The 27,287-nt window shown below is 49.4% G+C and overlaps 1 protein-coding gene across 1 annotated transcript in view; it reads left to right on the top strand.

The window, feature by feature from the left end:
• Window positions 1-27,287, top strand: part of LOC149465141 (vomeronasal type-2 receptor 26-like) — a 52,364-nt gene that overhangs the window by 8,143 nt on the left and 16,934 nt on the right. Inside the window, exons 3-5 of the mRNA XM_089673612.1 lie at window positions 2,307-2,407; window positions 2,503-2,659; window positions 18,467-18,758. Coding sequence (XP_089529738.1) covers window positions 2,307-2,407; window positions 2,503-2,659; window positions 18,467-18,758 — 550 coding nt within the window. The remainder of the gene's footprint in view (window positions 1-2,306; window positions 2,408-2,502; window positions 2,660-18,466; window positions 18,759-27,287) is intronic.

Genomic DNA, 27,287 nt, shown 5'->3' with positions numbered 1-27,287 from the left:
AGGTTAGTTCTCACCTCCATCTTGCTGAGCTTCCTCTGTGTCGTCCTGTGGATTTAACCTGCAAGCTGAGACAAGTGTCATTTGGGGTCTTCTCCATTGCTTTTTTCCTGTGTTCAGACTATCACAGTCTGTATTGCCTTCAAAGCAACCAAACCCAGCAGTGTATGGAGGAAGTGGGTGGGAGATAAAGAAGCAGATGTTGTAGTTTTGACCTGCTCCTCTGTCCAAGTTCTGATCTGCGTTATTTGGCTGTCAGTGTCTTCTCCTTACCAGGAATATGGTGTTGCCTCCATGTTCCCCTGTGGAGAAACCTGGTGATGGAACATGCCATGGACGTTCTGTAGGGATACCTGAGCTGTGTGTGGTTTACAGCTCTTGATAGGTGCCCATCATACATACGCATGTTGGTGATGGCGTATTCGCTCCAGCATGAGGCACCTGTTTTCTTTCTGGTGGGAGGCAACTGGGTCCAAAACCAGAAATGACATTTCTGAGGGCAGCACCAGCAGGGGTTTAAATGAGAGTGATGGTGGGAAATTTCAGCTCTCTTTTGCTCTCCTCCTCCTCCTCTCCATCAGTTGGCTAGATATGGGCTAGATGTGCAGATTGCAGGTACCATCATCCACCTTGGAGCTTTGTTGTTTGTCATGCGTCACCCATCCATGTGCTCCTTGCTGTGAAGGCCAGTTATAGACTGGGGCAGTGGCCAATCTTTTGTACTGTTGAATTGTTGGTGGGGGGCGCACTGGACACCATGACTGCCATTGTACTACATGCTGGGTGTCCAGTGCGCTCCTGAACCTTTAAGGAGGGGTGGGCTTCCTCAGGTCCACCTGCCCTTGGTCTATCCATTAAATAGATGTGCATCTACTATTATCATGGTCAGAGGTCAGGTTCAGAGACCAGTAGCTATAGCAACAGAACCACCAACAGGATAGGTAAACAAGCAGGTCACTCTGGGAGATGACGCAGGCTTACCTGAGGTGCGAGGTCTAAGCACTAACCGGTATTCACCAGAGCTCCTGATGGTGGAGATGGATTTTGCTGCATGTTGGTACCAGGTTGCAGTTCTCAGGATCACCCCACCAGGAAGTGAGCAAGCCAGGATCCAGTAACTGATATGACAGGTAGGGATCTAGCAGAAGCGTCATCAGTAAACAAGCCAAGGGTCGGTAACAAGTGGTAGCAGGTTGGGATGAGACAGAAACGTAGTCAAGGAACGAGCCAAAGGTCGGTAACAAGTGGTTGCTGGTTGGGATGAGACAGAAACATAGTCAAGGAACAAGCCACAGGTCGGTAACAAGTGGTAGCAGGTTGGGATGAGGCAGAATCGTTGTCAAGGAACGAGCCAAAGGTCGGTAGCGAAGGTATGGACGGCAGCAGGAGAGACAAAAGCAAGATACTGGCTGGAGAAGGCACAATAATGTGGTAAACAGGAAGTGCAGAGACATGGCTTAAATCAGGAAGTTCATGGGAGGAGCAAGGACTTAAAGGTTCATCAGAAAACAAGACACAAGGTAGTATTGTCCAGCATCCCAGGTAGCTCAGTGAGAAGAGTTACTGCCTGACACAGTAGAGGTCCCAGGCCCTGACAACTATGGGGGCTCTTAAATTTGTAGAGTTGGGAACTACAGAACATTGGGGTGTCGTAAGATGGCTTTGTAGCTTACGCATGTATTTGAAAATGTGTGCTAACTAAACCCCTGTTTCTAACGCACACTGCTAGGCAAGTTAATTTGGTTTGATGCAGGCTGGCTGGGAATTTTTCTGTTTTGTTGTTTGACATGCGTCACCCGTCCATGTGCTCCTTGCTGTGAAGGCCAGTTATAGACTGGGGCAGTGGCCGTTTTTTTGTACCATCATCCATCTTGGAGCTTTGGCATGTTCCTTCCTACCCAGTTTTATTTGGGGTACCTTTTTAATATGGTTACCTCTTTCTATGTGTGAAATCCAATCAGTTGGCACATAAGGGCCGGTGCTAGGCATCTCCCATTAGATGAGGGGACGCAACAGAAAGTAATCGCCCTTGGATTGCCAATCGTGCTTTCATTCATAAGCATTACCACTAGCAGATCTGGTATTATGCAGAGTGCTGGGCCTTGAATAGCCCACCAATGCAGAGATCGAGTGTCCAGCCATGTCCTCAGGTAGCATGTTGGGATTTTCACATGTACAGGGGTTCAGGCTAACATCTGTAGAACAATAACTGGTTAAGCCTTCAGGCTGAAGCCACCAAAGAATTGATATTATTATAAAGATAAATCAAGATTTTATTTTAAATGTTGAGAATTATGTTCCTGTTCTAGTTTTCCTCAGACATTTCTCGTAGAGTCTAAATTAGTCTCAGGAATGGTATATAAAGTGCTGGAGATGATCCCTCCAGTGCGGAGGACGCACACAGTTGTTGGTGAGTGCTCTCTGTCATGGATGGATTTCTGAACCTCATTGTCCTCTCCGGGTTGGTCTCCGTCTTTCAAGGACAATCTCTCACTACATCTATAGGTCAGAATTTAGACTTGTGTTACCTTGCCCCTCTGCAGACCATGTTTGATTATGAGTATTACCAGCCAGGAGATGTGATCATTGGAGGACTCTTCTCTGTACATAAAGCCATTGAAAAGATGTTCTTCGGAAGCATTCCATTTCATTTATGTTCACAGTAAGTACATTGCCATCAGTTTATTGCTTTTCTTTTTATTGTAACTAGAGATGAGCGAAGAAATGAAAAATTCGATTCGACTGATTCGGCGAATTCGTGGACAATATTCGATTCGAGTCGAATAAATTCGCTGTGAATTTAACTTAAAAAAGGGTGTTTCTAGGCTTCAGAGAGACTTAATATTAGTGCAGAACACTGTACCTTTAATTTAAATGCCCTTGGAGTCTGCTGGGGAAGAGAAATAATACTGTCAGTCAGTATGACATGCAGATGAGTGCCGTCGATCTTAGAATCACTGCACACTTCACTCCTTTGGCCAGTCACGGGGCCAAAACCAGTGTTTGGAGCCACAGTGTGGCGGTGGAGCCAGCAGCAATGGGAGGCCATACAGCAACCTATGACAAAATGGAAACCAGCAGGAGCGTGAGGAGACCTGAAAGTGGCACATGGCAGAGTGGGAGCAATGGGAGGCGGTACAGGGACCCAGGTCACACTGTGGGCCCAGCAGCAGCGTGACCAGGCGGTACGGGGGCCCATGGCCGATATGGGGCTTGGTGGCACCTATGGAAGGCCTGTAATCTGCCAGCAACCTATGACAAAATGGACAACCGCAGGAGTGTGAGGAGATTTCAAAGTGGCACATGGCAGAGTGGAAGCAATGGGAGGACGTACAGGGACCCAGGTCACACTGTGGGCTCAGCAGCAGCGTGACCAGGAGGTACGGGGGCCCATGGCCGATATGGGGCCTGGCGGCACCTATGGGAGGCCGCTAATCTGCCAGCAACCTATGACAAAATGGACAACCGCAGGAGTGTGAAGAGATTTCAAAGTGGCACATGGCAGAGTGGAAGCAATGGGAGGCCGTACAGGGACCCAGGTCACACTGTGGGCCCAGCAGCAGCGTCACCAGGCGGTACGGGGGCCCATGGCCGATATGGGGCCTGGCGGCACCTGTGGGAGGCCGCTAATCTGCCAGCAACCTATGACAAAATGGAAAACCGCAGGAGTGTAAGGAGACCTCAAAGTGGCACATGGCAGAGTGTAAGCAATGGGAGGCCGTACAGGGACCCAGGTCACACTGTGGGACCAGCAGCAGCGTGACCAGGAGGTACGGGGGCCCATGGCCGATATGGGGAATGGCGGCATCAATAGAAGGCCTGTAATCTGCCAGCAACCTATGACAAAATGGAAACCAGCAGGAGTGTGAGGAGACCTGAAAGTGGCACATGGCAGAGTGGGAGCAATGGGAGGCGGTACAGAGACCCAGGTCACACTGTGGGACCAGCAGCAGCGTGACCAGGAGGTACGGGGGCCCATGGCCGATATGGGGCCTGGTGGCACCTATGGGAGGCCGCTAATCTGCCAGCAACCTATGACAAAATGGACAACCGCAGGAGTGTGAGGAGATTTCAAAGTGGCACATGGCAAAGTGGAAGCAATGGGAGGCCGTACAGGGACCCAGGTCACACTGTGGGCCCAGCAGCAGCGTGATCAGGAGGTACGGGGGCCCATGGCCGATTTGACCTCATTCATCCCATAGTCCTGCCGACTCACGAATAGCGTGGCCTCCTCAAAGGGCCTGAGCAAGCGCAGGTGTCACGCATGAGATGACAATGGCTGACATCTAAGTTACACAGGGAGTACCTTTATCCGCTTTTAACATCAGGAAATCTGTGATGGCCTTTAGCTGTTCGTAAAGGCGGTCTAACATATGTAGGGTTGAATTACACCTTGTTGCAACGTCACAGCATGAGGAGTCGGTACGGGGGCCCATGGCAGATTACCTGCCTGGCAGCAGCAATGGGAGGCCCGTAATCTGCCAGCACCCTATGTCAAAAAATTCAACACACCAGCAGTGTGAGGAGACCTGAAAGTGGCACATGGCAGAGTGTGGCGATGGAGACAGCAGCAATGGGAGGCGGTACAGGGACCCATGACACACTGTGGACCTGGCAGCAGCGTGAGGAGGCGGTACAGGGGCCCATGGCAGATTAGGGGCCTGGCAGCAGCTATGGGAGATGCCCGTAATCTGCCAGCAACCTATGACAAAATGGAACCCAGCAGGAGTGTGAGGAGACCTGAAAGTGGCACATGGCAGAGTGTGGCGATGGAGACAGCAGCAATGGGAGGCGGTACAGGGACCCATGACACACTGTGGACCTGGCAGCAGCGTGAGGAGGCGGTACGGGGGCCCATGGCAGATTAGGGGCCTGGCAGCAGCTATGGGAGGCCTGTAATCTGCCAGCATCCTATGACAAAATGGAACCCAGCAGGAGTGTGAGGAGACCTGAAAGTGGCACATGGCAGAGTGTGGCGATGGAGACAGCAGCAATGGGAGTCCGTACAGGGACCCATGACACACTGTGGACCTGGCAGCAGCGTGAGGAGGCGGTACGGGGGCCCATGGCAGATTAGGGACCTGGCAGCAGCTATGTGAGGCCCGTAATCTGCCTGCACCCTATGTCAAAAAATTAAACACACCAGCAGTGTGAAGAGACCTGAAAGTGGCACATGGCAGCAGAGTGTGGCGATGGAGACAGCAGCAATGGGAGGCCGTACAGGGACCCATGAGAGACTCTAGACTTGGCAGCAGCATGAGGAGGCGGTATATAGGGGCCCATGGCAGATTAGGGGCCTGGCAGCAGCTATGTGAGGCCCGTAATCTGCCTGCACCCTATGTCAAAAAATTAAACACACCAGCAGTGTGAAGAGACCTGAAAGTGGCACATGGCAGCAGAGTGTGGCGATGGAGACAGCAGCAATGGGAGGCCGTACAGGGACCCATGAGAGACTCTAGACTTGGCAGCAGCATGAGGAGGCGGTATATAGGGGCCCATGGCAGATTAGGGGCCTGGCAGCAGCTATGTGAGGCCCGTAATCTGCCAGCACCCTATGTCAAAAAATTCAACACACCAGCAGTGTGAGGAGACCTGAAAGTGGCACATGGCAGAGTGTGGCGATGGAGACAGCAGCAATGGGAGGCGGTACAGGGACCCATGACACACTGTGGACCTGGCAGCAGCGTGAGGAGGCGGTACAGGGGCCCATGGCAGATTAGGGGCCTGGCAGCAGCTATGGGAGATGCCCGTAATCTGCCAGCAACCTATGACAAAATGGAACCCAGCAGGAGTGTGAGGAGACCTGAAAGTGGCACATGGCAGAGTGTGGCGATGGAGACAGCAGCAATGGGAGGCGGTACAGGGACCCATGACACACTGTGGACCTGGCAGCAGCGTGAGGAGGCGGTACGGGGGCCCATGGCAGATTAGGGGCCTGGCAGCAGCTATGGGAGGCCTGTAATCTGCCAGCATCCTATGACAAAATGGAACCCAGCAGGAGTGTGAGGAGACCTGAAAGTGGCACATGGCAGAGTGTGGCGATGGAGACAGCAGCAATGGGAGTCCGTACAGGGACCCATGACACACTGTGGACCTGGCAGCAGCGTGAGGAGGCGGTACGGGGGCCCATGGCAGATTAGGGACCTGGCAGCAGCTATGTGAGGCCCGTAATCTGCCTGCACCCTATGTCAAAAAATTAAACACACCAGCAGTGTGAAGAGACCTGAAAGTGGCACATGGCAGCAGAGTGTGGCGATGGAGACAGCAGCAATGGGAGGCCGTACAGGGACCCATGAGAGACTCTAGACTTGGCAGCAGCATGAGGAGGCGGTATATAGGGGCCCATGGCAGATTAGGGGCCTGGCAGCAGCTATGTGAGGCCCGTAATCTGCCTGCACCCTATGTCAAAAAATTAAACACACCAGCAGTGTGAAGAGACCTGAAAGTGGCACATGGCAGCAGAGTGTGGCGATGGAGACAGCAGCAATGGGAGGCCGTACAGGGACCCATGAGAGACTCTAGACTTGGCAGCAGCATGAGGAGGCGGTATATAGGGGCCCATGGCAGATTAGGGGCCTGGCAGCAGCTATGTGAGGCCCGTAATCTGCCTGCACCCTATGTCAAAAAATTAAACACACCAGCAGTGTGAAGAGACCTGAAAGTGGCACATGGCAGCAGAGTGTGGCGATGGAGACAGCAGCAATGGGAGGCCGTACAGGGACCCATGAGAGACTCTGGACCTGGCAGCAGCAGGAGGAGGTGGTATATAGGGGCCTATGGCAGATTAGGGGCCTGGCAGCAGCTATAGGAGGCCCGTAATCTGCCAGCACCCTATGTCAAAAAATTCAACACACCAGCAGTGTGTGAGGAGACCTGAAAGTGGCACATGTTTGAGGCATGATTCATGGCGGATTTAGTCAGTTGTGTCAGGAACTGGTGGTTTGAAATCCAGACTAATCCACGCCTGATTCATTTTCACAAACGTGAGTCTCTCCACACTTTGGGTGGACAGTCGTGTCCTCCGCGGAGTTACAATACCTCCTGCCGCACTAAACACGCGCTCCGATGCCACGCTACTGGCCGGGCATGACAGCCTTTCAAGGGCAAATTCAGCTAGTTGGGGCCAAAGGTCAAGTTTCGTTGCCCAGTAGTCAAGGGGATTGTCTACCTCGGTTGGCAGGGTGCTGTCCAAGTAGGCCCAAGCCTGTTGTTTGAGCTCCTGCTCCAGGTCCACCTGATGCTGCTGCTGCTGCTGCGGCTGGTTAGTAGTTTCCTCACTGCGCTGGTGAAGAAAGCTACTCATCATCGACTGCAGACTGAGGCAGCCGCTGCTGGTGGAGCTGCCACTGCTCCTACCACCCCACCCCTCCCCTGCTGCCATGCCAGCGGAACGCGAGCGCACAGGGCCCACAGTGTCTGAGGATGGACGTTGGCGCACAAAGGCAGAGACCAACTGACTACATAGGTGGTTTTTATAGTACGTAATTTTGGCCTCCCTCTCAGCAGGTGTGAAAAAGGCCACCATTTTGGACCGGTAGCGAGGGTCCAACAAGGTGGACAGCCAAAAGTCATCCCTCTGTCTGATGGTTATTATTCGGCTGTCGCTACGCAAGCAACCGAGCATGCTATGGGCCATTTGTGCCAAGGAATGCGAGGGACTCCCTGCCTCCATCTCCACAGCATACTGCCACGGTGCGTCTGGGTCCTCTGTCTCCTCCTCCTCCTCCTCTCCCAGATGCTCCTGCTCCTCCACTCCTGTCCGCTGAGTGGAAAAACCACCCATTTCACTCAATAATTCCTGAGCACAAATGTCCTCCTCTACCTCCTCCTCTTCTTCCTGTCCTGGCCCCACAGGGGTCATGTGGCGTTGAGATCTGTGCGCCACGTCTACCGCACCCTGACCAGCCATTGTTAACAGCATTTGTTCCAGGACGTGCAACAGAGGAATGACGTCGTTCATCCCATAGTCCTGCCGACTCACGAATAGCGTGGCCTCCTCAAAGGGCCTGAGCAAGCGGCAGGTGTCACGCATGAGCTGCCAATGGCTGACATCTAAGTGTGTAGGGTTGAATTCCACCTTGTTGCAACGTTGCAGATCAGGCGATGCTGTGGAATTCCGTTCTGCCGCTGCAGCTCAAGGAGGGTGTTCTTTGCGGTGTAGGAATGGCTGAAATGCATGCACAGTTTACGTGACATTTTAAGGATGTCTTGCAGTGGGATGGTGGATTTTAGGAACCGCTTGACAACCAGATTGAACACGTGAGCCATGCATGGCGCATGGCACAACCTTCCTTGACGCAGAGCAGACACCATGTTCTTTCCGTTGTCAGTCAACATGGTTCCGATTTTCAGTTTGCGCGGAGACAGCCATCTGTCGATTTCTCTGTTCATTACACTCAGAAGTTCCTCCCCTGTGTGACTACGTTCGCCAAGGCATACCAGGTGCAGCACAGCGTGACACCGTTGCGCCCTGCACATGTGATATGCCGGTCGGGTAATGGGACTTGGCACGGGGGTGGCGGCTGAGGACACGGCGGAAAAAGAGGTGGTAGAGGCGGACATGCTTGCTGGACCAAGGACGTGCAAACGTGGAGGCAAAAGCGTCGTGACCTGTCCAAGTTGCTGGTGCGGCTGTGCCGGCACCACGTTCACCCAGTGGGCCGTAAATGACATGTACTGTCCCTGACCGTAGTTACAGCTCCACACGTCGGCGCTGCCGTGCACTTTGGCAGAGACCGACATCTCTTCTACATGTGAATGCAGGGCTGGCACTGCCTTTTGGGCAAAGAAATGACGGCTTGGCACTCTCCACCGCGGCGCGGCACAAGCCATCATTTCTCGGAAAGGTGCTGAGTCCACCAGTTGGAAAGGGAGGGACTGCAGCACCAGCAACTTGGACAGGAGGACGTTCAGCTTTTGCACCGTCGGGTGCGTGCTCGCAAACTGTTGTCTCTTGGATACGGATTCCAAGAAAGACTGTTGACGGAATCCGAGAAGAGGAGTAGCAGGAGAAGGAGCATCTGAACGAGCGGAAGATGCCAATGAGCGACAACTCCCCTCAGCAGAGGTGTTGGAGCCTTGACTGGCTGATAGAGGGTGATTGACGACGTCGGGTGACGGAGCAAGTAACGGAGCGGGTGATGGAGCGGGGGCTGGGGCAGGCAGAACCGCCGTATCTTTATCACGGTTTTCCCAGGCCACCGAATGGTGACGCTGCATATGCTGACGCAACGCTGTAGTCCCAACATGGGCCCCCTGGCCACGCTTGCATTTCTGGCCACATAGTCGACATACGGCTACGTTTACTTCCTCGGGCGGCTTGACGAAAAATTGCCACACCACCGAGTAGGAAACTTTGCCCCCGCTACTCTTCACTGGCTGACTGCTACTTCCTCCGTGCGCACCGGCACCACTACTGGCCGTGGTGGTAGGCTGCAGTGGAGCTGGTGCTCTACTCCGTGGACGTTTGGCTCCACTGACACTGATGCGACCCTGCTGCCTCCTGGGCAACCCACCGACTGTTTCGCTCGCTGCCAAGCTGGCACCCTCTTCTCCTGATGATGCGGAAGAAATTGCCTGATGACGACGAGGCAGCCAAGTGCGATCAACCTCCTCATCATCAAGTACAGTCTCCGCCTCACTACTAGCCCCCTCGGCTGCGTCTGGGTCAGGAGACAGACCTGTCTCTAGACCGGCTACCGAGCCACTCTCCTCGCCAGTACTTGTTCGCTTGGCTGCTGAAAAGGCCGATGTCTCCCCCCGTTCCTGACCGCCCTCTGTTAGCTCTTCCTCACTGTACAGTGGGGCTGAGCCCACAGCATGCGATACTTCGCTTGGTGAGGGAACAGCAAAGGACAGGGGCAGGTAGAGGACACGTGATTTCAGTGGGCTTGCTCCCGGGCCATGCCAACTAACGGTTGTGTCTGACGTACCCACCGACCGTTGGCTGTAGGTGTCAGAGGTGACCTGGGAAGAGGAAGACGACCGAGCCAACCAATCAATGACGGCAGGGTTGTCGGTGGAGACACGACCGCTGGATGACACCGGGAGCACTGGCCTCTGGCTGCGAATAGTGCTGCCTCGACCCCTTCCTCTGCTGCCACGTCTGCTCGCTCCTAAAACATTGCCTCCTCTGCCACTCCTCTGCATGTTGTCTGACATACTCTTTAATTCAACGATTAGGTGTCCCTGAGTAACAATTCTGTGTCCCTGAGTAACAATTCTGTGTCTGTGCGAGTAACAATTCTGTGGCCCTAAGTAACAGTTCTGTGGCCCTCAGTAACAGTTCTGTGTCTGTGCGAGTAACAATTCTGTGTCTGTGCGAGTAACAATTCTGTGGCCCTAAGTAACAGTTCTGTGGCCTTCAGTAACAATTCTGTGTCTGTGCGAGTAACAATTCTGTGTCTGTGCGAGTAACAATTTTGTGTCTGTGCGAGTAACAATTCTCTGGCACTCAGTAACAATTCTGTCTGTCCCTGAGTAACAATTCTCTGGCACTCAGTAACAATTCTGTCTGTCCCTGAGTAACAATTCTCTGGCACTCAGTAACAATTCTGTCTGTCCCTGAGTAACAATTCTGTCTGTCCCTGAGTATGAATTCTGTGGCCCTGAGTAACAATTCTGTGTCTGTGCGAGTAACAATTTTGTGTCTGTGCGAGTAACAATTCTCTGGCACTCAGTAACAATTCTGTCTGTCCCTGAGTAACAATTCTCTGGCACTCAGTAACAATTCTGTCTGTCCCTGAGTAACAATTCTGTCTGTCCCTGAGTATGAATTCTGTGGCCCTGAGTAACAATTCTGTGTCTGTGCGAGTAACAATTCTGTGTCTGTGCGAGTAACAATTCTGTGTCTGTGCGAGTAACAATTCTGTGTCTGTGCGAGTAACAATTTTGTGTCTGTGCGAGTAACAATTCTCTGGCACTCAGTAACAATTCTGTCTGTCCCTGAGTAACAATTCTCTGGCACTCAGTAACAATTCTGTCTGTCCCTGAGTAACAATTCTCTGGCACTCAGTAACAATTCTGTCTGTCCCTGAGTAACAATTCTCTGGCACTCAGTAACAATTCTGTCTGTCCCTGAGTAACAATTCTGTCTGTCCCTGAGTATGAATTCTGTGGCCCTGAGTAACAATTCTGTGTCTGTGCGAGTAACAATTCTGTGTCTGTGCGAGTAACAATTCTGTGTCTGTGCGAGTAACAATTCTGTGTCTGTGCGAGTAACAATTTTGTGTCTGTGCGAGTAACAATTCTCTGGCACTCAGTAACAATTCTGTCTGTCCCTGAGTAACAATTCTCTGGCACTCAGTAACAATTCTGTCTGTCCCTGAGTAACAATTCTCTGGCACTCAGTAACAATTCTGTCTGTCCCTGAGTAACAATTCTGTCTGTCCCTGAGTATGAATTCTGTGGCCCTGAGTAACAATTCTGTGCCTGTGCGAGTAACAATTTTGTGTCTGTGCGAGTAACAATTCTCTGGCACTCAGTAACAATTCTGTCTGTCCCTGAGTAACAATTCTCTGGCACTCAGTAACAATTCTGTCTGTCCCTGAGTAACAATTCTCTGGCACTCAGTAACAATTCTGTCTGTCCCTGAGTAACAATTCTGTCTGTCCCTGAGTATGAATTCTGTGGCCCTGAGTAACAATTCTGTGTCTGTGCGAGTAACAATTCTGTGTCTGTGCGAGTAACAATTCTGTGTCTGTGCGAGTAACAATTCTGTGCCTGTGCGAGTAACAATTTTGTGTCTGTGCGAGTAACAATTCTCTGGCACTCAGTAACAATTCTGTCTGTCCCTGAGTAACAATTCTCTGGCACTCAGTAACAATTCTGTCTGTCCCTGAGTAACAATTCTCTGGCACTCAGTAACAATTCTGTCTGTCCCTGAGTAACAATTCTGTCTGTCCCTGAGTATGAATTCTGTGGCCCTGAGTAACAATTCTGTGTCTGTGCGAGTAACAATTATGTGTCTGTGCGAGTAACAATTCTGTGTCTGTGCGAGTAACAATTTTGTGTCTGTGCGAATAACAATTCTCTGGCACTCAGTAACAATTCTGTCTGTCCCTGAGTAACAATTCTCTGGCACTCAGTAACAATTCTGTCTGTCCCTGAGTAACAATTCTGTCTGTCCCTGAGTATGAATTCTGTGGCCCTGAGTAACAATTCTGTGTCTGTGCGAGTAACAATTCTGTGTCTGTGCAACAATTCTGTGTCTGTGCGAGTAACAATTTTGTGTCTGTGCGAGTAACAATTCTCTGGCACTCAGTAACAATTCTGTCTGTCCCTGAGTAACAATTCTCTGGCACTCAGTAACAATTCTGTCTGTCCCTGAGTAACAATTCTGTCTGTCCCTGAGTATGAATTCTGTGGCCCTGAGTAACAATTCTGTGCCTGTGCGAGTAACAATTTTGTGTCTGTGCGAGTAACAATTCTCTGGCACTCAGTAACAATTCTGTCTGTCCCTGAGTAACAATTCTCTGGCACTCAGTAACAATTCTGTCTGTCCCTGAGTAACAATTCTCTGGCACTCAGTAACAATTCTGTCTGTCCCTGAGTAACAATTCTGTCTGTCCCTGAGTATGAATTCTGTGGCCCTGAGTAACAATTCTGTGTCTGTGCGAGTAACAATTCTGTGTCTGTGCGAGTAACAATTCTGTGTCTGTGCGAGTAACAATTTTGTGTCTGTGCGAGTAACAATTCTCTGGCACTCAGTAACAATTCTGTCTGTCCCTGAGTAACAATTCTCTGGCACTCAGTAACAATTCTGTCTGTCCCTGAGTAACAATTCTCTGGCACTCAGTAACAATTCTGTCTGTCCCTGAGTAACAATTCTGTCTGTCCCTGAGTATGAATTCTGTGGCCCTGAGTAACAATTCTGTGCCTGTGCGAGTAACAATTTTGTGTCTGTGCGAGTAACAATTCTCTGGCACTCAGTAACAATTCTGTCTGTCCCTGAGTAACAATTCTCTGGCACTCAGTAACAATTCTGTCTGTCCCTGAGTAACAATTCTCTGGCACTCAGTAACAATTCTGTCTGTCCCTGAGTAACAATTCTGTCTGTCCCTGAGTATGAATTCTGTGGCCCTGAGTAACAATTCTGTGTCTGTGCGAGTAACAATTCTGTGTCTGTGCGAGTAACAATTCTGTGTCTGTGCGAGTAACAATTTTGTGTCTGTGCGAGTAACAATTCTCTGGCACTCAGTAACAATTCTGTCTGTCCCTGAGTAACAATTCTCTGGCACTCAGTAACAATTCTGTCTGTCCCTGAGTAACAATTCTCTGGCACTCAGTAACAATTCTGTCTGTCCCTGAGTAACAATTCTGTCTGTCCCTGAGTATGAATTCTGTGGCCCTGAGTAACAATTCTGTGTCTGTGCGAGTAACAATTATGTGTCTGTGCGAGTAACAATTCTGTGTCTGTGCGAGTAACAATTTTGTGTCTGTGCGAGTAACAATTCTCTGGCACTCAGTAACAATTCTGTCTGTCCCTGAGTAACAATTCTCTGGCACTCAGTAACAATTCTGTCTGTCCCTGAGTAATAATTCTGTCTGTCCCTGAGTATGAATTCTGTGGCCCTGAGTAACAATTCTGTGTCTGTGCGAGTAACAATTCTGTGTCTGTGCGAGTAACAATTCTGTGTCTGTGCGAGTAACAATTTTGTGTCTGTGCGAGTAACAATTCTCTGGCACTCAGTAACAATTCTGTCTGTCCCTGAGTAACAATTCTCTGGCACTCAGTAACAATTCTGTCTGTCCCTGAGTAACAATTCTGTCTGTCCCTGAGTATGAATTCTGTGGCCCTGAGTAACAATTCTCTGGCACTCAGTAACAATTCTGTCTGTCCCTGAGTAAAAATTCTGTGGCCCTAATAACGTTTCTGTGGCCCTAAGTAACAATTCTCTGGCACTGAGTAACAATTCTGTCTGTCCCTGAGTATGAATTCTGTGGCCCTAACTAGCGTTTCTTTGTCCCTAAATAACGATTCTGTGGCCCTCATTAACAAGTCTGTGTCCCTGAGTAATGGTTCTCTGTCCCTAAGTAACTTTTCTCTGTCCCCAATTATCGTTTCTGTGGCCCTAACTCTGTCCCTGTCCCTAGTACAGAGCGGTCTGCCTCTGTTCAAGTGACTGCAGGCAAATGAAGAATTCCAAAATGGCCGCTATATATACCTCGACCATTACACAGTGCTGGCTGGCTGGCTGCTGATTGGCTGATGCGATCACATGTCGTTGAGGAATGCATTATGGGGCAGCGCGCCTTGTCTGCGCGCCTTCCCAGACATCCCCGCTCCGTCGCCGCACATGTCAGCCGCCATTTTCTGAAAAATTTCGATTCGCGCGTCCGAATTAGGCTATTTTTCGGATTCGGCACGAATCGAAATTTTTCAGATATTCGACTCGAATTCCACTTCGCCTACTTCGATTCGCTCATCTCTAATTGTAACATTTTAAACTTTCATATGAAGTTGCAAGGGAAATACAATGTCATTGTTATTAGCACGTACATTGTATCACTGCAGTTCTTCCCCGCCAGGGCTCTGTCTGCATGGAGTGTGTATGTTCTCACTCTGTTTCTGTGTGTTTCATCTCGGTTTTCTGGTGTTTCTCTTACAACACAGAGATTAAATTGGGCTTCAACTGGCCTTAAAATCAGTGGAGAGCGATTCAACGACTTTTCTCTGGAAATTGGACCACTTTCATGGAGGCAGAATTTGGTGGAATTTTAGATATTCTTGCCAAAGCAATTTGCACCAATTTGATTCCAGATGTGCACCTTGATCATACTTAGCAGACCTCCCTCCTTGTACAGCAGTCACCAGGGTGAGGTCTTGGGCTGGCACCTTCATGTATGTATGTATGTATGTTGCACGTGTGGGCAGCGGCGTATTTACCATGAAGCAAACAAAGTATTTGCCTAGGTCGGCATTTTTCGGGGAAGAAGGGACACACGTGGCAGGGATGGGGGCCTGGTAAGGCTTCACCATGGAATCCGAGGTGGCTGCATGCTGCTAGAAGGTGTAAGCTTCCTGGCCAAGGAGGACACAAGGAAGGAAGACACTGGGCTTGGCTCTGGGGATGGCCGGCTGATTTCTGGAGAGGTTGAGGTTAGTTCTTGACTAATTCTCTCTCTTCAGGTGGGATGGGAGAGTGGCCAAATGGCGGCAGTAGTGGCCAGGGGGGTTATTGGCATAGAGTGGCGGCGGCTGTGGGGCAGTGCTGGTGGTGGTGGGGGGCTCCCAATTTTAGTGAACTAAATACATCAGTGCGTGTGAGTATATTATTATTTGAATTTGTTTTGTTTAAAATAAAAAAAAAAACTGCATTTTTACTTAGAACCCCCAAACATTTTGTGTGTATACATATATATATATATTTTTTTTTCTTTAAATAGAGGCCCTAGAGAACAAAATGGTGGGCTGCTGGGCATTGCAATTTGTATGTCACACTATATTTGTGCAGTGGTTTTTCAAAAGCAATTTTCTGGAGGAAAAAAAATACACTTTTTGGAATTTTAATGTACAAGAAAACAATATAATGCCCGATTGTTTTGGTAAAATGTAAAAGACGATGTTACGCCGAGTAAAAGATACCAAACTTGTGAGACTTTAAACTTGCGCAAGCCCGTGCGACGCTGACAAACTACGTACATTTTATTCTCCATCGGCAACACCGTAAAATCCTTTCAGGTTTCCACTTTAGATTTACACAGGAGGTCTGGTGGTAGAATTTTTGCCCTCGATCTGAGGTTCGCAGGGATACCCCATGTGTGGGGTGTGATCGCTGTTTATGTATGCATGCGATTGTCTTTGCGTGCAAACACAGGCGCTTTCATATTTTTTTCCCATTTTTTTATTTTTTCCCATTTTTACTCTGTCCGTTTATTATTATTTTTTCATCACTTTTATTGTTATCTCATGGAATGTAACAATCCCCTGTGATAGGAATAGGAAGTGACAGGTCATTAGATCCCAGATCTCTTCTCTGCCCTTCACAGCATCTGGGGAGCAAAGTGGTTAAGTGGTTAGAACTTCTTCGTAGCAGTACTCGGGTCATCAGTTCAAATCCCACCATGGCATCATTTGCCTGGAGTTTGCATGTTCTCCCTGTGTCTGCGTGGGTTTCCTCTAGGTACTCCAGTGTCCTCCCACACTCCAAAGGCATGCTGGTAGGTTAATTGGCTCCTGTCTAAATTGGCCCTAGTATGTGACTGTATGAATGATTTAGGGACCTTAGATTGTACGCTCCTCGGGGGCGGGGACTGATGTGAATGTACAATATATGTAAAGCGCTACGTAAATTGTACCTGAAAAAAATAAAAATCACATCATGATCAGATGCTTTCTCAATTTAAAAATGGAGCTATTTACATCTGGAGAAACCGGAAGTGATGAATGCCCATCGTTTCTGCTTTCTGAGACCATAGAGATGATTGGAGCCATTCTGTTCTCCAATTATCCGGCAGAAGCACCAGCTGAACATCTGGGTCTCCCGATGGGACAGAGTCTGAGAAAGCTGCGGAGGGTGGAATGAGGGGGGGTGGGGGGAACCTCCTCTCCCTCTGCTTGTAAAAGCAATCCAGCAGCTAATTGGCCACTAGGTTTGCTTTTACAAGAAATTCAACTGGCTGAAAAAACAATACAGGAATTATGGCGGCAGCTGCGACCGTCATCCTGGTATGACCACCAAAATTCCAGCAATGTACCGATACATTGCCGATCATACTCTCCATCCTCACAGCAGTTGGCTGGGGGGAGGGTGAGAAGGGAGAGCCAGCTAGCAGCACTGCATAAGGGCACTGTGGGGGATCGAGGGGTGCCACAGGGGGGGTTGGTTGCACGGGAGTCACAGCAGCAGGGATTCTTTAACCCTTTAGGCCATGAATCCCATGCAATTGCTGGCGGGAGAGGCAGAGGAGAGATGCTGGAAATTGAATGGGAGCCACAGAAGGTCGGTGCTGGGTGAGGTAGAAGGGGGGCTGGGGTGGGTAGGGTCAGAGCTGTGGGAAAAGATAAGGGGGAGGAAGCGACAAGTAAGGGGGGGGCAGTTTAGAAACTAGAGAGGAGAAGTAGAGGAGAGAAGGCAACAGGTGAGTTGGGGGGGCGGGGGTCACATTTTAGGTTACTAGCTCTGATCTCTTGTTAGTTGATACTCAAAGCTATCATTTTGTCCAGCAGAGTCAGCTGAATATTTCTGCTATGAGGTCAGGACCACTGAGGTGACCATGAGCTTACAGCCGACACAGGAACATGAGGAATGTCAGGTCCGTACGGCGTATGGACCTGGCCAGCCGGAAGCAAGTCTGTAGGTCTGTATGCTGTAAGGAGAGAAAGGATGAATACTATCCATCCACTGAGCGGAAATATAACTATTCCAGCTTTGAAGATACAGTATATATTGTATATACAGTCAGGGCTGTGGATAAGGGGGTACCACCAGTCCTCCTGTACAGGGGGGCAGGGGGGCCCAGGCAGCTGGGTGATCCAGATGTGGGCAGTGAGAGCGATCGGCACGGCGGGGGGAGGCAATTACTGGACCCAATGAATGGCTGTCTTTGCAGCAGCTGAAAGCTTCTCCTCTCCCTCCTGCTGGCTTTCAGCTGCTGCAGAGAGAGCCATACAGGGGATCAGTCCCAGTAATTGCCCCCTAGCTGCACCTATCACTCTCTCTGTGCACCACATGTTTCCCCCTGCTGCCCAGGTCCCCCCTGCGTGTCCCTACCCCCTCAGTGCTGCTGGATTCTCTCCTCTCCTTCCCACCGGCAGATACAAGAACACAATAGGATCCTTCATAGAGAGCGGGGGAAGGGCACAGTAAACATGTCACATTTACCAGGCCCTTCCTTTCCTGAATGAATGCAATTAGTGAATGGTACCAATTGCTCACTGTGTTCATTCATAAACCGAAGCATAGTAAACTGTGTTTCTTTGGGGGAGGGCTCTTTCAGGTTGGCTTTATGGGGCCCCATGGTTTCTAACTACTGCCCTGTATACAGTATACACATATTGTAGGAATATGTCTCAAATGGTTAGGTCTTCGGGGGAAGAAATTACTTGTAACGGAGGGAAAGCGGGGGTGGGGGGTAGAGATTCAGTGAAAGAGTCACATAATTAAAGAGGACCTGCTAGTGTAGATGTGGCACATCTGTTTTGCTCCCACCTATTGTATGCTGAAAATCTATGTATCCATCTACTTCAGCCTTCACTTCTTGTTGCCGCCTACTGTGCCCTATATTACCGGGATGTTTCTTTATCAGACGCTGTATGTTTTCAGTGCCTCGGTTCACCTTGTCTCTGTTTTGAATTTAATCGTTCAATAAACCAGGAACAATATGTCCATCTACATCATACTTTAGAGGGTCATTAGTAACGGATCTTTTACATCTTTTTAATGTTTATTTTATTATTTAAAAACACACGTTCTAAATGTTTGCACAATCTACATGTTATATGTCATACTTTCCAAATTCTTTGCAGGTTGGATGCAACAGAGTATGAATACTTGATGGCGTTTTTCTTTGCAATTGAAGACATTAACAAGGATCCCGACATCCTTCCCAACGTTACTCTGGGCTATCACTTGTTTGATTCATGTGGGTATCCAAACAAAGCAATAGATTTCATCTTCAGGATACTCTCTGGTTATAGAAGATATGCTCCAAACTACTCTTGTATGGAAAGTTCAGAGGTTGTTGGCTTTGTGGGTGATACCACTTTCCTAACAACACTGGCCATGGTTGAGGTCTTGAATATTTACCAGTACACACAGGTAGATTGCCACTTCTGAAACATTATTTTTCTATACAGGTCTGGATATGCAATGTATGCAAGCTGGAGATGCCTCAGGAACAGGGGCAAACTGACCACTCGGGCACTGCTTGAAGGCCCAGGATCAGTAGGGGGCCCCATGAGATGCCCCTGGAACCTTTCATAGGCTTTTTTGGGTGTGGTTTGAGTGTGGGTGAGGACACAGGATCCCCATGATCCCCTATTGCCTGGGAATCCCATGAGCTGTCAGTCCGCCCCTGCTCAGGAATACTAGTTAATAGAAAGTTAAAGAAGATTTTTACGATCCTGCCCACTATTACCTGGTAGTGAGTTCTTCTTGGTACTCTAGAGAGTTCTTGTCGAAACTCACCCACCCTGCAGGTCCATCACTGTCCAGCTGAGATCCTGTTCTCTGGCAGTGGTTGGTCCCATGCCATCATGTTCTATTGTGATGTCATCGATAGGTGGCCAGATGTTCTGGGTTCAGCCTCCCAATGGCACAACACTAGACCCGCCCCCTCCTTGTTTCTCCAATGAAAGCCTATGCCTTCTGGGTTATGTGACGTGAGTATCCCAGGAAGCAAGGGGAGACCTAGGCGAATAACATGCGGGGGCAACAATTCATGTTAAAAAAAGGTAACTAAAGGAAAATAAAACCCAGCCCTAATCATGCAGAGGACAGGAGGAGGTGTGGAGTGGAGGGATGTAGTATTGGAGGGTGAAGATCACCTTTACATATCATCCTTTGGTGCCAACCAAGTAGTGGCTATAAAAAAAAAGTTGGAATTTTGGTGTCACTCCTTTTTTAAGTCAGTTGTAAAGCCACATCTACAATATTGGGGACAGCTGTGGGCATCATACTGTAGAACTGGACAGCATGGGCTGCAGAGGTCGTGATTGCAACCCCGACCCTAGCTCTAGGGGGCCCGTGCGCTCTCCTGGTCATATTAGTGTACCCAAGCGCTCTGCCCCCCACTCTCCCCGCTTGAACCCCCCCATACAGTGGCTTTTCCACTATCACGTACCCAGTGATGGAGGCCAATGGAGAGAGGGCTTCCCTTGCAGCTAAGTTCGAGACTCCCCTGGATATGGGACAGCAGGAGTCGGGCCCAAAGAAGCACGGGTCGCCTGTAGGAGTGCTTCTCAGAGGTACACCCAGGAGCACAGCTGATGCACTGGAATGGAGTCTGAAGACAGGTGGCACCTCTGAGAGGTATGCAAGCCTTCAGGGAAGCAGAAGACCACAGGGTAGTCAGTTCAAAACCAAGGTCAAGTGTCAGGTGGAGATTGGAGCAGACGTAGTCAATAGGATAGCTGGGGTCATACACAGAGGAGCGGGGGAGAATATCCGTTAGCCAAGCCAGGGTCAGGTCAGGAGTCAGGCAGAGAAGACAGATCCAAGAGCAAGCCGGGTCGGTAGAATGTATGGGATTTATGGGGTGTAGGGGATATACGGGGTGTATGGGATGTACAGGATGTATGAGATGTACGGGGTGTACGGGGTTCATGGGATGTACGGGGTATATGGGATGTACGAGATGTACGGGATGTACGGGGTGTATGGGATGTACGGGGTGTATGGGATGTACGGGGTGTATGGGATGTACGGGGTGTATGGGATGTACGGGGTGTATGGGATGTACGGGATGTATAGGATGTATGGGGTGTACGGAATGTATGGGGTGTATGGGATGTATGGGATGTACAGGGTGTATGGGGTGTACAGGGTGTATAGGATGTATGGGGTGTATGGGATGTACAGGGTGTATAGGATGTATGGGGTGTACAGAGTGTATGGGATGTAGGGGGTGTATGGGATGTAGGGGGTATACAGGATGTACGGGATGTACGGGATGTACGAGATGTACACAGTGTATGGGATGTATGGGGTGTACAGAGTGTATGGGATGTATGGGGTGTATGGGGTGTATGGGGTGTACAAACAATATCTCCTTTTGCTATAAAACATATCTAATGAAAATATTAGAAAAATCTAATTTCTTCATAAATTTAGGCCAATATGTATTCTGCTACATATTGCCCCAAGTATTGGCCCGCCGGCCTTTCCACACACATGGACTTTAATGGCCCCCCAGTCTTAGTCCGTAGGGTTCAATACTGAGTTGGCCCCGCCCTTTGCAGCTATAACAGCTTCAACTCTTCTGGGAAGGCCATTCACAAGGTTTAGGAGGGTGTCTATGGGAAGGCTGGACCATTCTTCCAGAAGCACATTTGTCAGGTCAGGCACTGATGTCGGGGGAGGAGGCCTGGCTCGCAGTCTCTGCTCTAATTCATCCCAAAGGTGTTCTATGGGGTTGAGGTCAGGACTCTGTGCAGGACAGTCAAGTTCCTCCACCCCAAACTGGCTCCTCCATGTCTTTATGGACCTTGCTTTGTGCACTGGTGGGCAGTCATGTTGGAACAGGAAGGGGCCATCCCCAAAATCTTCCCAAAAAGTTGGGAGCATGAAACTGTCCAGAATGTCACCTTAACCCCTTGACGCCGGCACCTCCTGAGGGTTTCAGAAGCCGGGAGGTGGGACGGGGTTTTAGGGTCATGTGCTCCCGTGATTCGCCGTCACAGCGGTCACATGATCAGGAAAGGTCTCAATCAAGAAAGAGAACTTTCTGTGAGTACCGGACATTTGTGCTGGTAGCACACAGGGCGTGCACTCTCAGCACATATGTTTTTCTTAATTGCACACAAATGTGTCAAGGCCCAGACGCCGGGAGGCCGCACATTTGCGTGCGACTGGCACCAAGAGATAAGCCCCCCTCCACCAAATTTACACTTGGCACAATGCAGTCAGGCAAGTACCGTTCTCCTGGCAACCACCAAACCCAGACACACCCATTTGCAGACTGCCAGATAGAGGAGCGTGATTGGACACTCCAGAGAACACGTCTCCTCTGCTCTAGAGTCCAGTGGCGGCATACTTTACACCACAGCATCCGACGCTTTGCATTGCACTTGGTGATGGAAGGCTTGGATGCAGCTGCTCGGCCATGGAAACCCATTCCATGAAGCTCTCTAAGCACTGTTGTTGGGCTCATCTGAAGGCCACACCAAGTTTGGAGGTCTTTAGCTATTGACTCTGCAGACAGTTGGCGACTTCTGCGCACTGTGCGCTTCAGCATGCGCTGACCCCGCCCTGTCATGTGACGTGGCCTACCACTTGGTGGCTGAGTGGCTGTTGTTCCCAGTTGCTTCCACTTTCTTATAATCCCATTAACAGTTGAATGTGGAATATTTAGTAGCCAGGAAAAGTCACGGATGGACTTATTGCCCAGGTGGCCACCTATCACGGGACCACGCTTGGAGTCACTGAGCTCCTGAGAGCGACACATTCTTTTACCAATGTTTGTAGAAGCAGTCTGCATGCCTAGGGGCTTGATTGTACACACCTGTGTCCATTAAGGAGATTGGAGCACCTGAATCACATGATATGGAGGGGATTGGAACACCTGAATCCAATGATATGGAGGGGATTGGAACACCTGAATCACATGATATGGAGGGGATTGGAACACCTGAATCACATGATATGGAGGGGATTGGAACACCTGAATCACATGATATGGAGGGGATTGGAACACCTGAATCCAATGATATGGAGGGGATTGGAACACCTGAATCACATGATATGGAGGGGATTGGAACACCTGAGTTACATGATTGGGGGAGGTTTGGAACACCTGAATCACATGATTGGGAGGGCGGGGACAATACTTTGGGCAATATGGTGTATCTGCATAATTTGTTTTTAATAACACACTGAAATTTTTTTCTTTCACTGTCATAATATGCAGATATAGTAAGAGAAATAGTAAAATAGATACATTGTTGTTTTCAATATTATTTATTACAGGTACTTATATAATGCCATCAATTTACGCAGCACTTTACATATATATATTGTACATTCACATCAGTCCCCGCCCCCGAGGGGCATACAATCTAAGGTCCCTAACTCACATTCATACATACACATACTAGGGACAATTTAGACAGGAGCCAATTAACCTTCCAGCATATCTTTGGAGTGTGGGAGGAAACCGGAGTACCCAGAGGAAACCCACACAGGCACAGGGAGAACATGCAAACTCCAGGCAGGTGGTGCTGTGGTTGGGATTCGAACCAGGCGGAAGTGCTAACCATTTAGCCACTGTGTTGCCCGTAACCTTGTTACAATATATTTGTGAATGAAGCCTGAAGTGTTTGCAGTCTCCCTTCACACAGGAGCTGCTGCTAGCACTCCTGTTACGCAAAAAGAGGATTTGCATCCAAAAACATTGAATTGGGTGAAGTCAGGGCTTCAGGAATATGAATGTATTTTCACTTTTGCACTCAAATGTGTTTTATGGCCCCCTCACCACCTGCTTTAACCCCTTGGATCCTGCACAAGCACCCCCATTCAATTGAAAGTGACAGGGGGTATAACTTCTGCTACAGCTATGAAGCAAAGAATTGCAGCGACATATGTACACCCCTGGCCTCTGTCTCTGCAGCTAAAAAGGCAGCAGTTAGGGGTGGTAAAACCACTGCTCAACCACAAGGTTTTACCACCTCCACCCACATGTGTGAATGAGCCCTAACAGTGCTAGCAGTCAGTGTCCCCAATCACCGCTATACCAGGCCAGTGTCACGAAAGGGCCTCGACCACATGTGGGGTGCTTTCTGCAGCACAACCTCCCATGTGAATGAGCCAGAAAAGTGCAGCCAGTTACACTGTCCAAAAACTAAATCGGCGGTCAGGATATTAGATGTGTAATATATACCCCTAGAATGCCTGAAGGTGCTCCTTGGATTTTGGGCCTCTCTATGTGGCTAGGCTGTGAAAAAGTCTCACAGATATGGTACCCCCTTGCTCGGGGGGAGTAGCAGCAGGGCTTTTTTTCAGCAGGAATGTGGGAAAATGCAGTTCCAGCACCTCCAGTAATGAATGTATTTAATTGCAAGAGGTGGTGGGGTGTCCAAAAACTAATTCGGTGGTCAGGAAATTAGATGTGTAATATATACCCCTAGAAAGTCTGAAGGTGTTCCTTGGATTTTGGGCCTCTCTATGTGGCTAGGCTGTGAAAAGTCTCACACACATGAGTAGCAGCAGGGCTTTTTTTCAGCGGGAACACGGGGGGGGGGGGGGGGGAACACAGTTCCGGCATCAACAGCACTAAATGTATTTATTTGCAAGAGGTGGTAGGGTGTACTGCAGGGTCCATTGATGCTGGCTGCTGGTCGATCTATTGTCATAGGAGGGGATCTATTTTTTTTTTGGGGGGGGGGATTGTCTATTGATGCTGGGGAGGTCTTCTTTTGATAGTGGGGGTCTGTTGATGCTGGGGAGGTCTTATGTTGCTGTGGGGTCATTTGTTGCTGGGAGGGATCTACTATTGAGGGCAGGATCTATTATTGCTATCTGCTGGAGGGTCTATTGATGCTGGCTGTGGGGAGATCTGCTGATGTTGCCTGGGGACCATTGCTGATGGGGTGGGGGGTATTTTGTCGCAGGTGGTCCATTGTTGCTGGGTGGGGGTCTATTGCTGCTGGCTGCAGGGGATCATTTTGCTGCTTTTCTTGTTATCATTACAAATTCCATACAAATTGATACTTGGTTCTGTACTCTCTAAGAGGGCGGTACTGGGAAGCAGGTAAGGGGAGGAAAGCAGGGATGGTGCGGGACGGAAGCAGGGCGTGACCGGAAAGAAAGAGTTCCTGAACCTATTCTTTCAGAAAAAAAGCCCTGAGTAGCAGAATGTGTTTTGGGGTGCAATTCTTACTATGCCCATGCTGTGTGTGAGAAATATCTTGTTATTTGACAAATTTGTTTAAAAAAAATACATTTTCATTTTCATTCTGCATTTTCTAAATATTTTGTGGCAAAAAGATGAAATCTTCAACAGCCTCACCACACCTCCCAAAACCCAGGAGTTGGAAGTTTGTATTGACAGATTGGACTTAGGGGACTTCGGGTCTTCTGCTGGAGGTAGTTTGTGATGAAGGAGGTCTTTTATGCTCAAATGCTGTACAAGGATCCCAGGACTTGGGTCAATGAAGAGAGAAACCGGGGTAAAGTACAGCGTTTTGAGGAGGTACTGGGTAATAGGTACATAGGCAGCACCTCGTCAAAGGGGTACTGGATAATGGGTGCATAGGCAGCGCCTCCTCAAAGGGGTACTGGGTAATAGGTACATAGGCAGCACCTCCTCAAAGGGGTATTGGATAATAGGTGCATAGGCAGCGCCTCCTCAAAGGGGTACTGGATAATAGGCGCATAGGCAGCACCTCCTCAAAGGGGTACTGGATAATAGGCGCATAGGCAGCACCTCCTCAAAGGGGTATTAGATAATAGGTACATAGGCAGCACCTCCTCAAAGGGGTACTGGATAATAGGCACACAGGCAGCACCTTCTGAAAGGGGTACTGGATAATAGGTGCATAGGCAGCATCTCCTCAAAGGGGTACTAAATAATAGGTGCATAGGCAGCACCTCCTCAAAGGGGTACTGGGTAATAGGTGCATAGGCAGCACCTCCTCAAAGGGGTATTAGATAATAGGCACATAGGCAGCACCTCCTCAAAGGGGTACTGGATAATAGGTACACAGGCAGCACCTTCTGAAAGGGGTACTGGATAATAGGTGCATAGGCAGCATCTCCTCAAAGTACTGGCTTTTGCCCTTGTCTCGAGATCTAAAGGCGTGCCCATCCAAAACCTGAGCCTCTCGTTAATGACCCAAATTCTGGAGTCTTGCACAAGCATTCAATCATGACCAGGGGAGTAAAGATGGCTTGTCCCCCTTTCTCTTGAACCATTACCTTCTCCCCTTCACATTAATTAACCACTTGGACAACCAGCTGGAGTTAATGGCTAAAACAGCCTTTTATTACAACAATAAATAACATTTGTAAATAATGTAAATCCACTATAAGTGGAGCTCATCAGGTCCCAGAAGGCATCAATAAACAAAGCTACCTGCGTCTTCCAGGTCCCAGAAGGCATCAATAAACAAAGCTACCTGCGTCTTCCAGGTCTCAGAAGGCATCAATAAACAAAGCTACCTGCGTCTTCCAGGTCCCAGAAGGCATCAATAAACAAAGCTACCTGCGTCCTACTTAAAATAGACCTCCAGCCGCAACACCACCGACTCGGAGACAACCACCCGCAGATACCACCATCAGAAAAAACTGGGAGCCGTACCTCGGACGGGTCCCTACAAAGTACCTTTTTGTGCTCACAGTAACCTACGAGGACTATGCACCCAGCTGGCTCCAGTCAGCACTAACCAACACGACCACCACCCAAAAAAACGGGCAAGACACAACGTGTAGTGAAGAAAACGTTCCTTTTCTAGTCTTCCCCCTCCCACACCCCATTCAAACCACCCCCCCCCATGGCTCCACCCGCTCCTATCTTAACCACTTAGCACTCCCCATCCTATTTCTTGCCAACTTCGATGACTCTCCACCCCTTTAACCCCTGTCATGCCGGCCCTCCGCTCATGTCTTCTCCTTTCCTCTTACTCTGGTCCTCCCTTAAAAAATGGCATTCACCACAAGCTGCCTCCAGCAGAGAACCCAAAGTCCTCAGAGCCCAGTTCCTCACTGTGACATCATCCACAATAATGGACAATATGCCTCCAGTCCTCTGATGCCTTGGGATCCATTCACATCTGGGCATGTTTGATCCGATCCCAATCCGCTGTGCAAAAATGACAAATCACATCTGGACACCTACCAGGCGTGTTCAGGTGCCATTTATTTTTAATGGCACTTAAAACGCGGTGCGATTCTTCCCGTGATTGTTGTATGATAAATGGAGCTGCAATCGCGGAAGTCACATGGTGTGACGCTTGACACCCCAACAGAAGCCCCAGCTCCTTCTTAGGCCACGAGATTCGGGGGATGAGGTTCGCTGCAATTGCAGAGCGATTTATTGTGCAACAACCGCGCTGCATTTTAGTCGCCACGTAAAACACCCAGATCTGAAGGGAGCGGAAAACAGCGATAATGGGGGCTGCCTCAGCACTGCTTTTCTTCCCATCTAAAATCCCCCCCCAAAAACAACCCTTCTCCTCCTCAAGTCTCCTCTTCTAACACACTAAAATCAACCCCCCCCTCCCCACCCCAAAAAAAAACAATCCTTCTCCTCCTCAAGTCTCCTCTTCTAACACACCAAAATCAACCCCCCCCCAAAAAAAAACAATCCTTCTCCTCCTCAAGACCCCTCTTCTAACACACCAAAATCCCCCTCCTCAAATTGCCCCTCTCAGCACAAACCATCTACCCCCAACCCCCTCCAGCACAAAAATAATTCTCTCCACACAGTAAAATTCCTCCAAAATACCCCCTCCCAGCATCGACCATCCCCATCTCCCCAAATCCCCCCTACCCAGCACCCCCCCCTTCCAATGCAAACCCCCCCAACAAAAAAAAACCCCTCTTCAAGCACAAAACCCCATAAAATCCCCCTTCCCAGCCCCCCCAATCAAAATACCCCCACCCAGCACAAGGTATCCCCCCAAATCTCTCCTT

Source organism: Staurois parvus, unplaced genomic scaffold, assembly GCF_062004578.1.
Source record: "Staurois parvus isolate SC_StPar_1 unplaced genomic scaffold, SC_StPar_1.0 ptg000143l, whole genome shotgun sequence".
Lineage (NCBI taxonomy): Eukaryota > Metazoa > Chordata > Amphibia > Anura > Ranidae > Staurois > Staurois parvus.
This window is presented reverse-complemented; position numbering and strand designations above follow the sequence as displayed.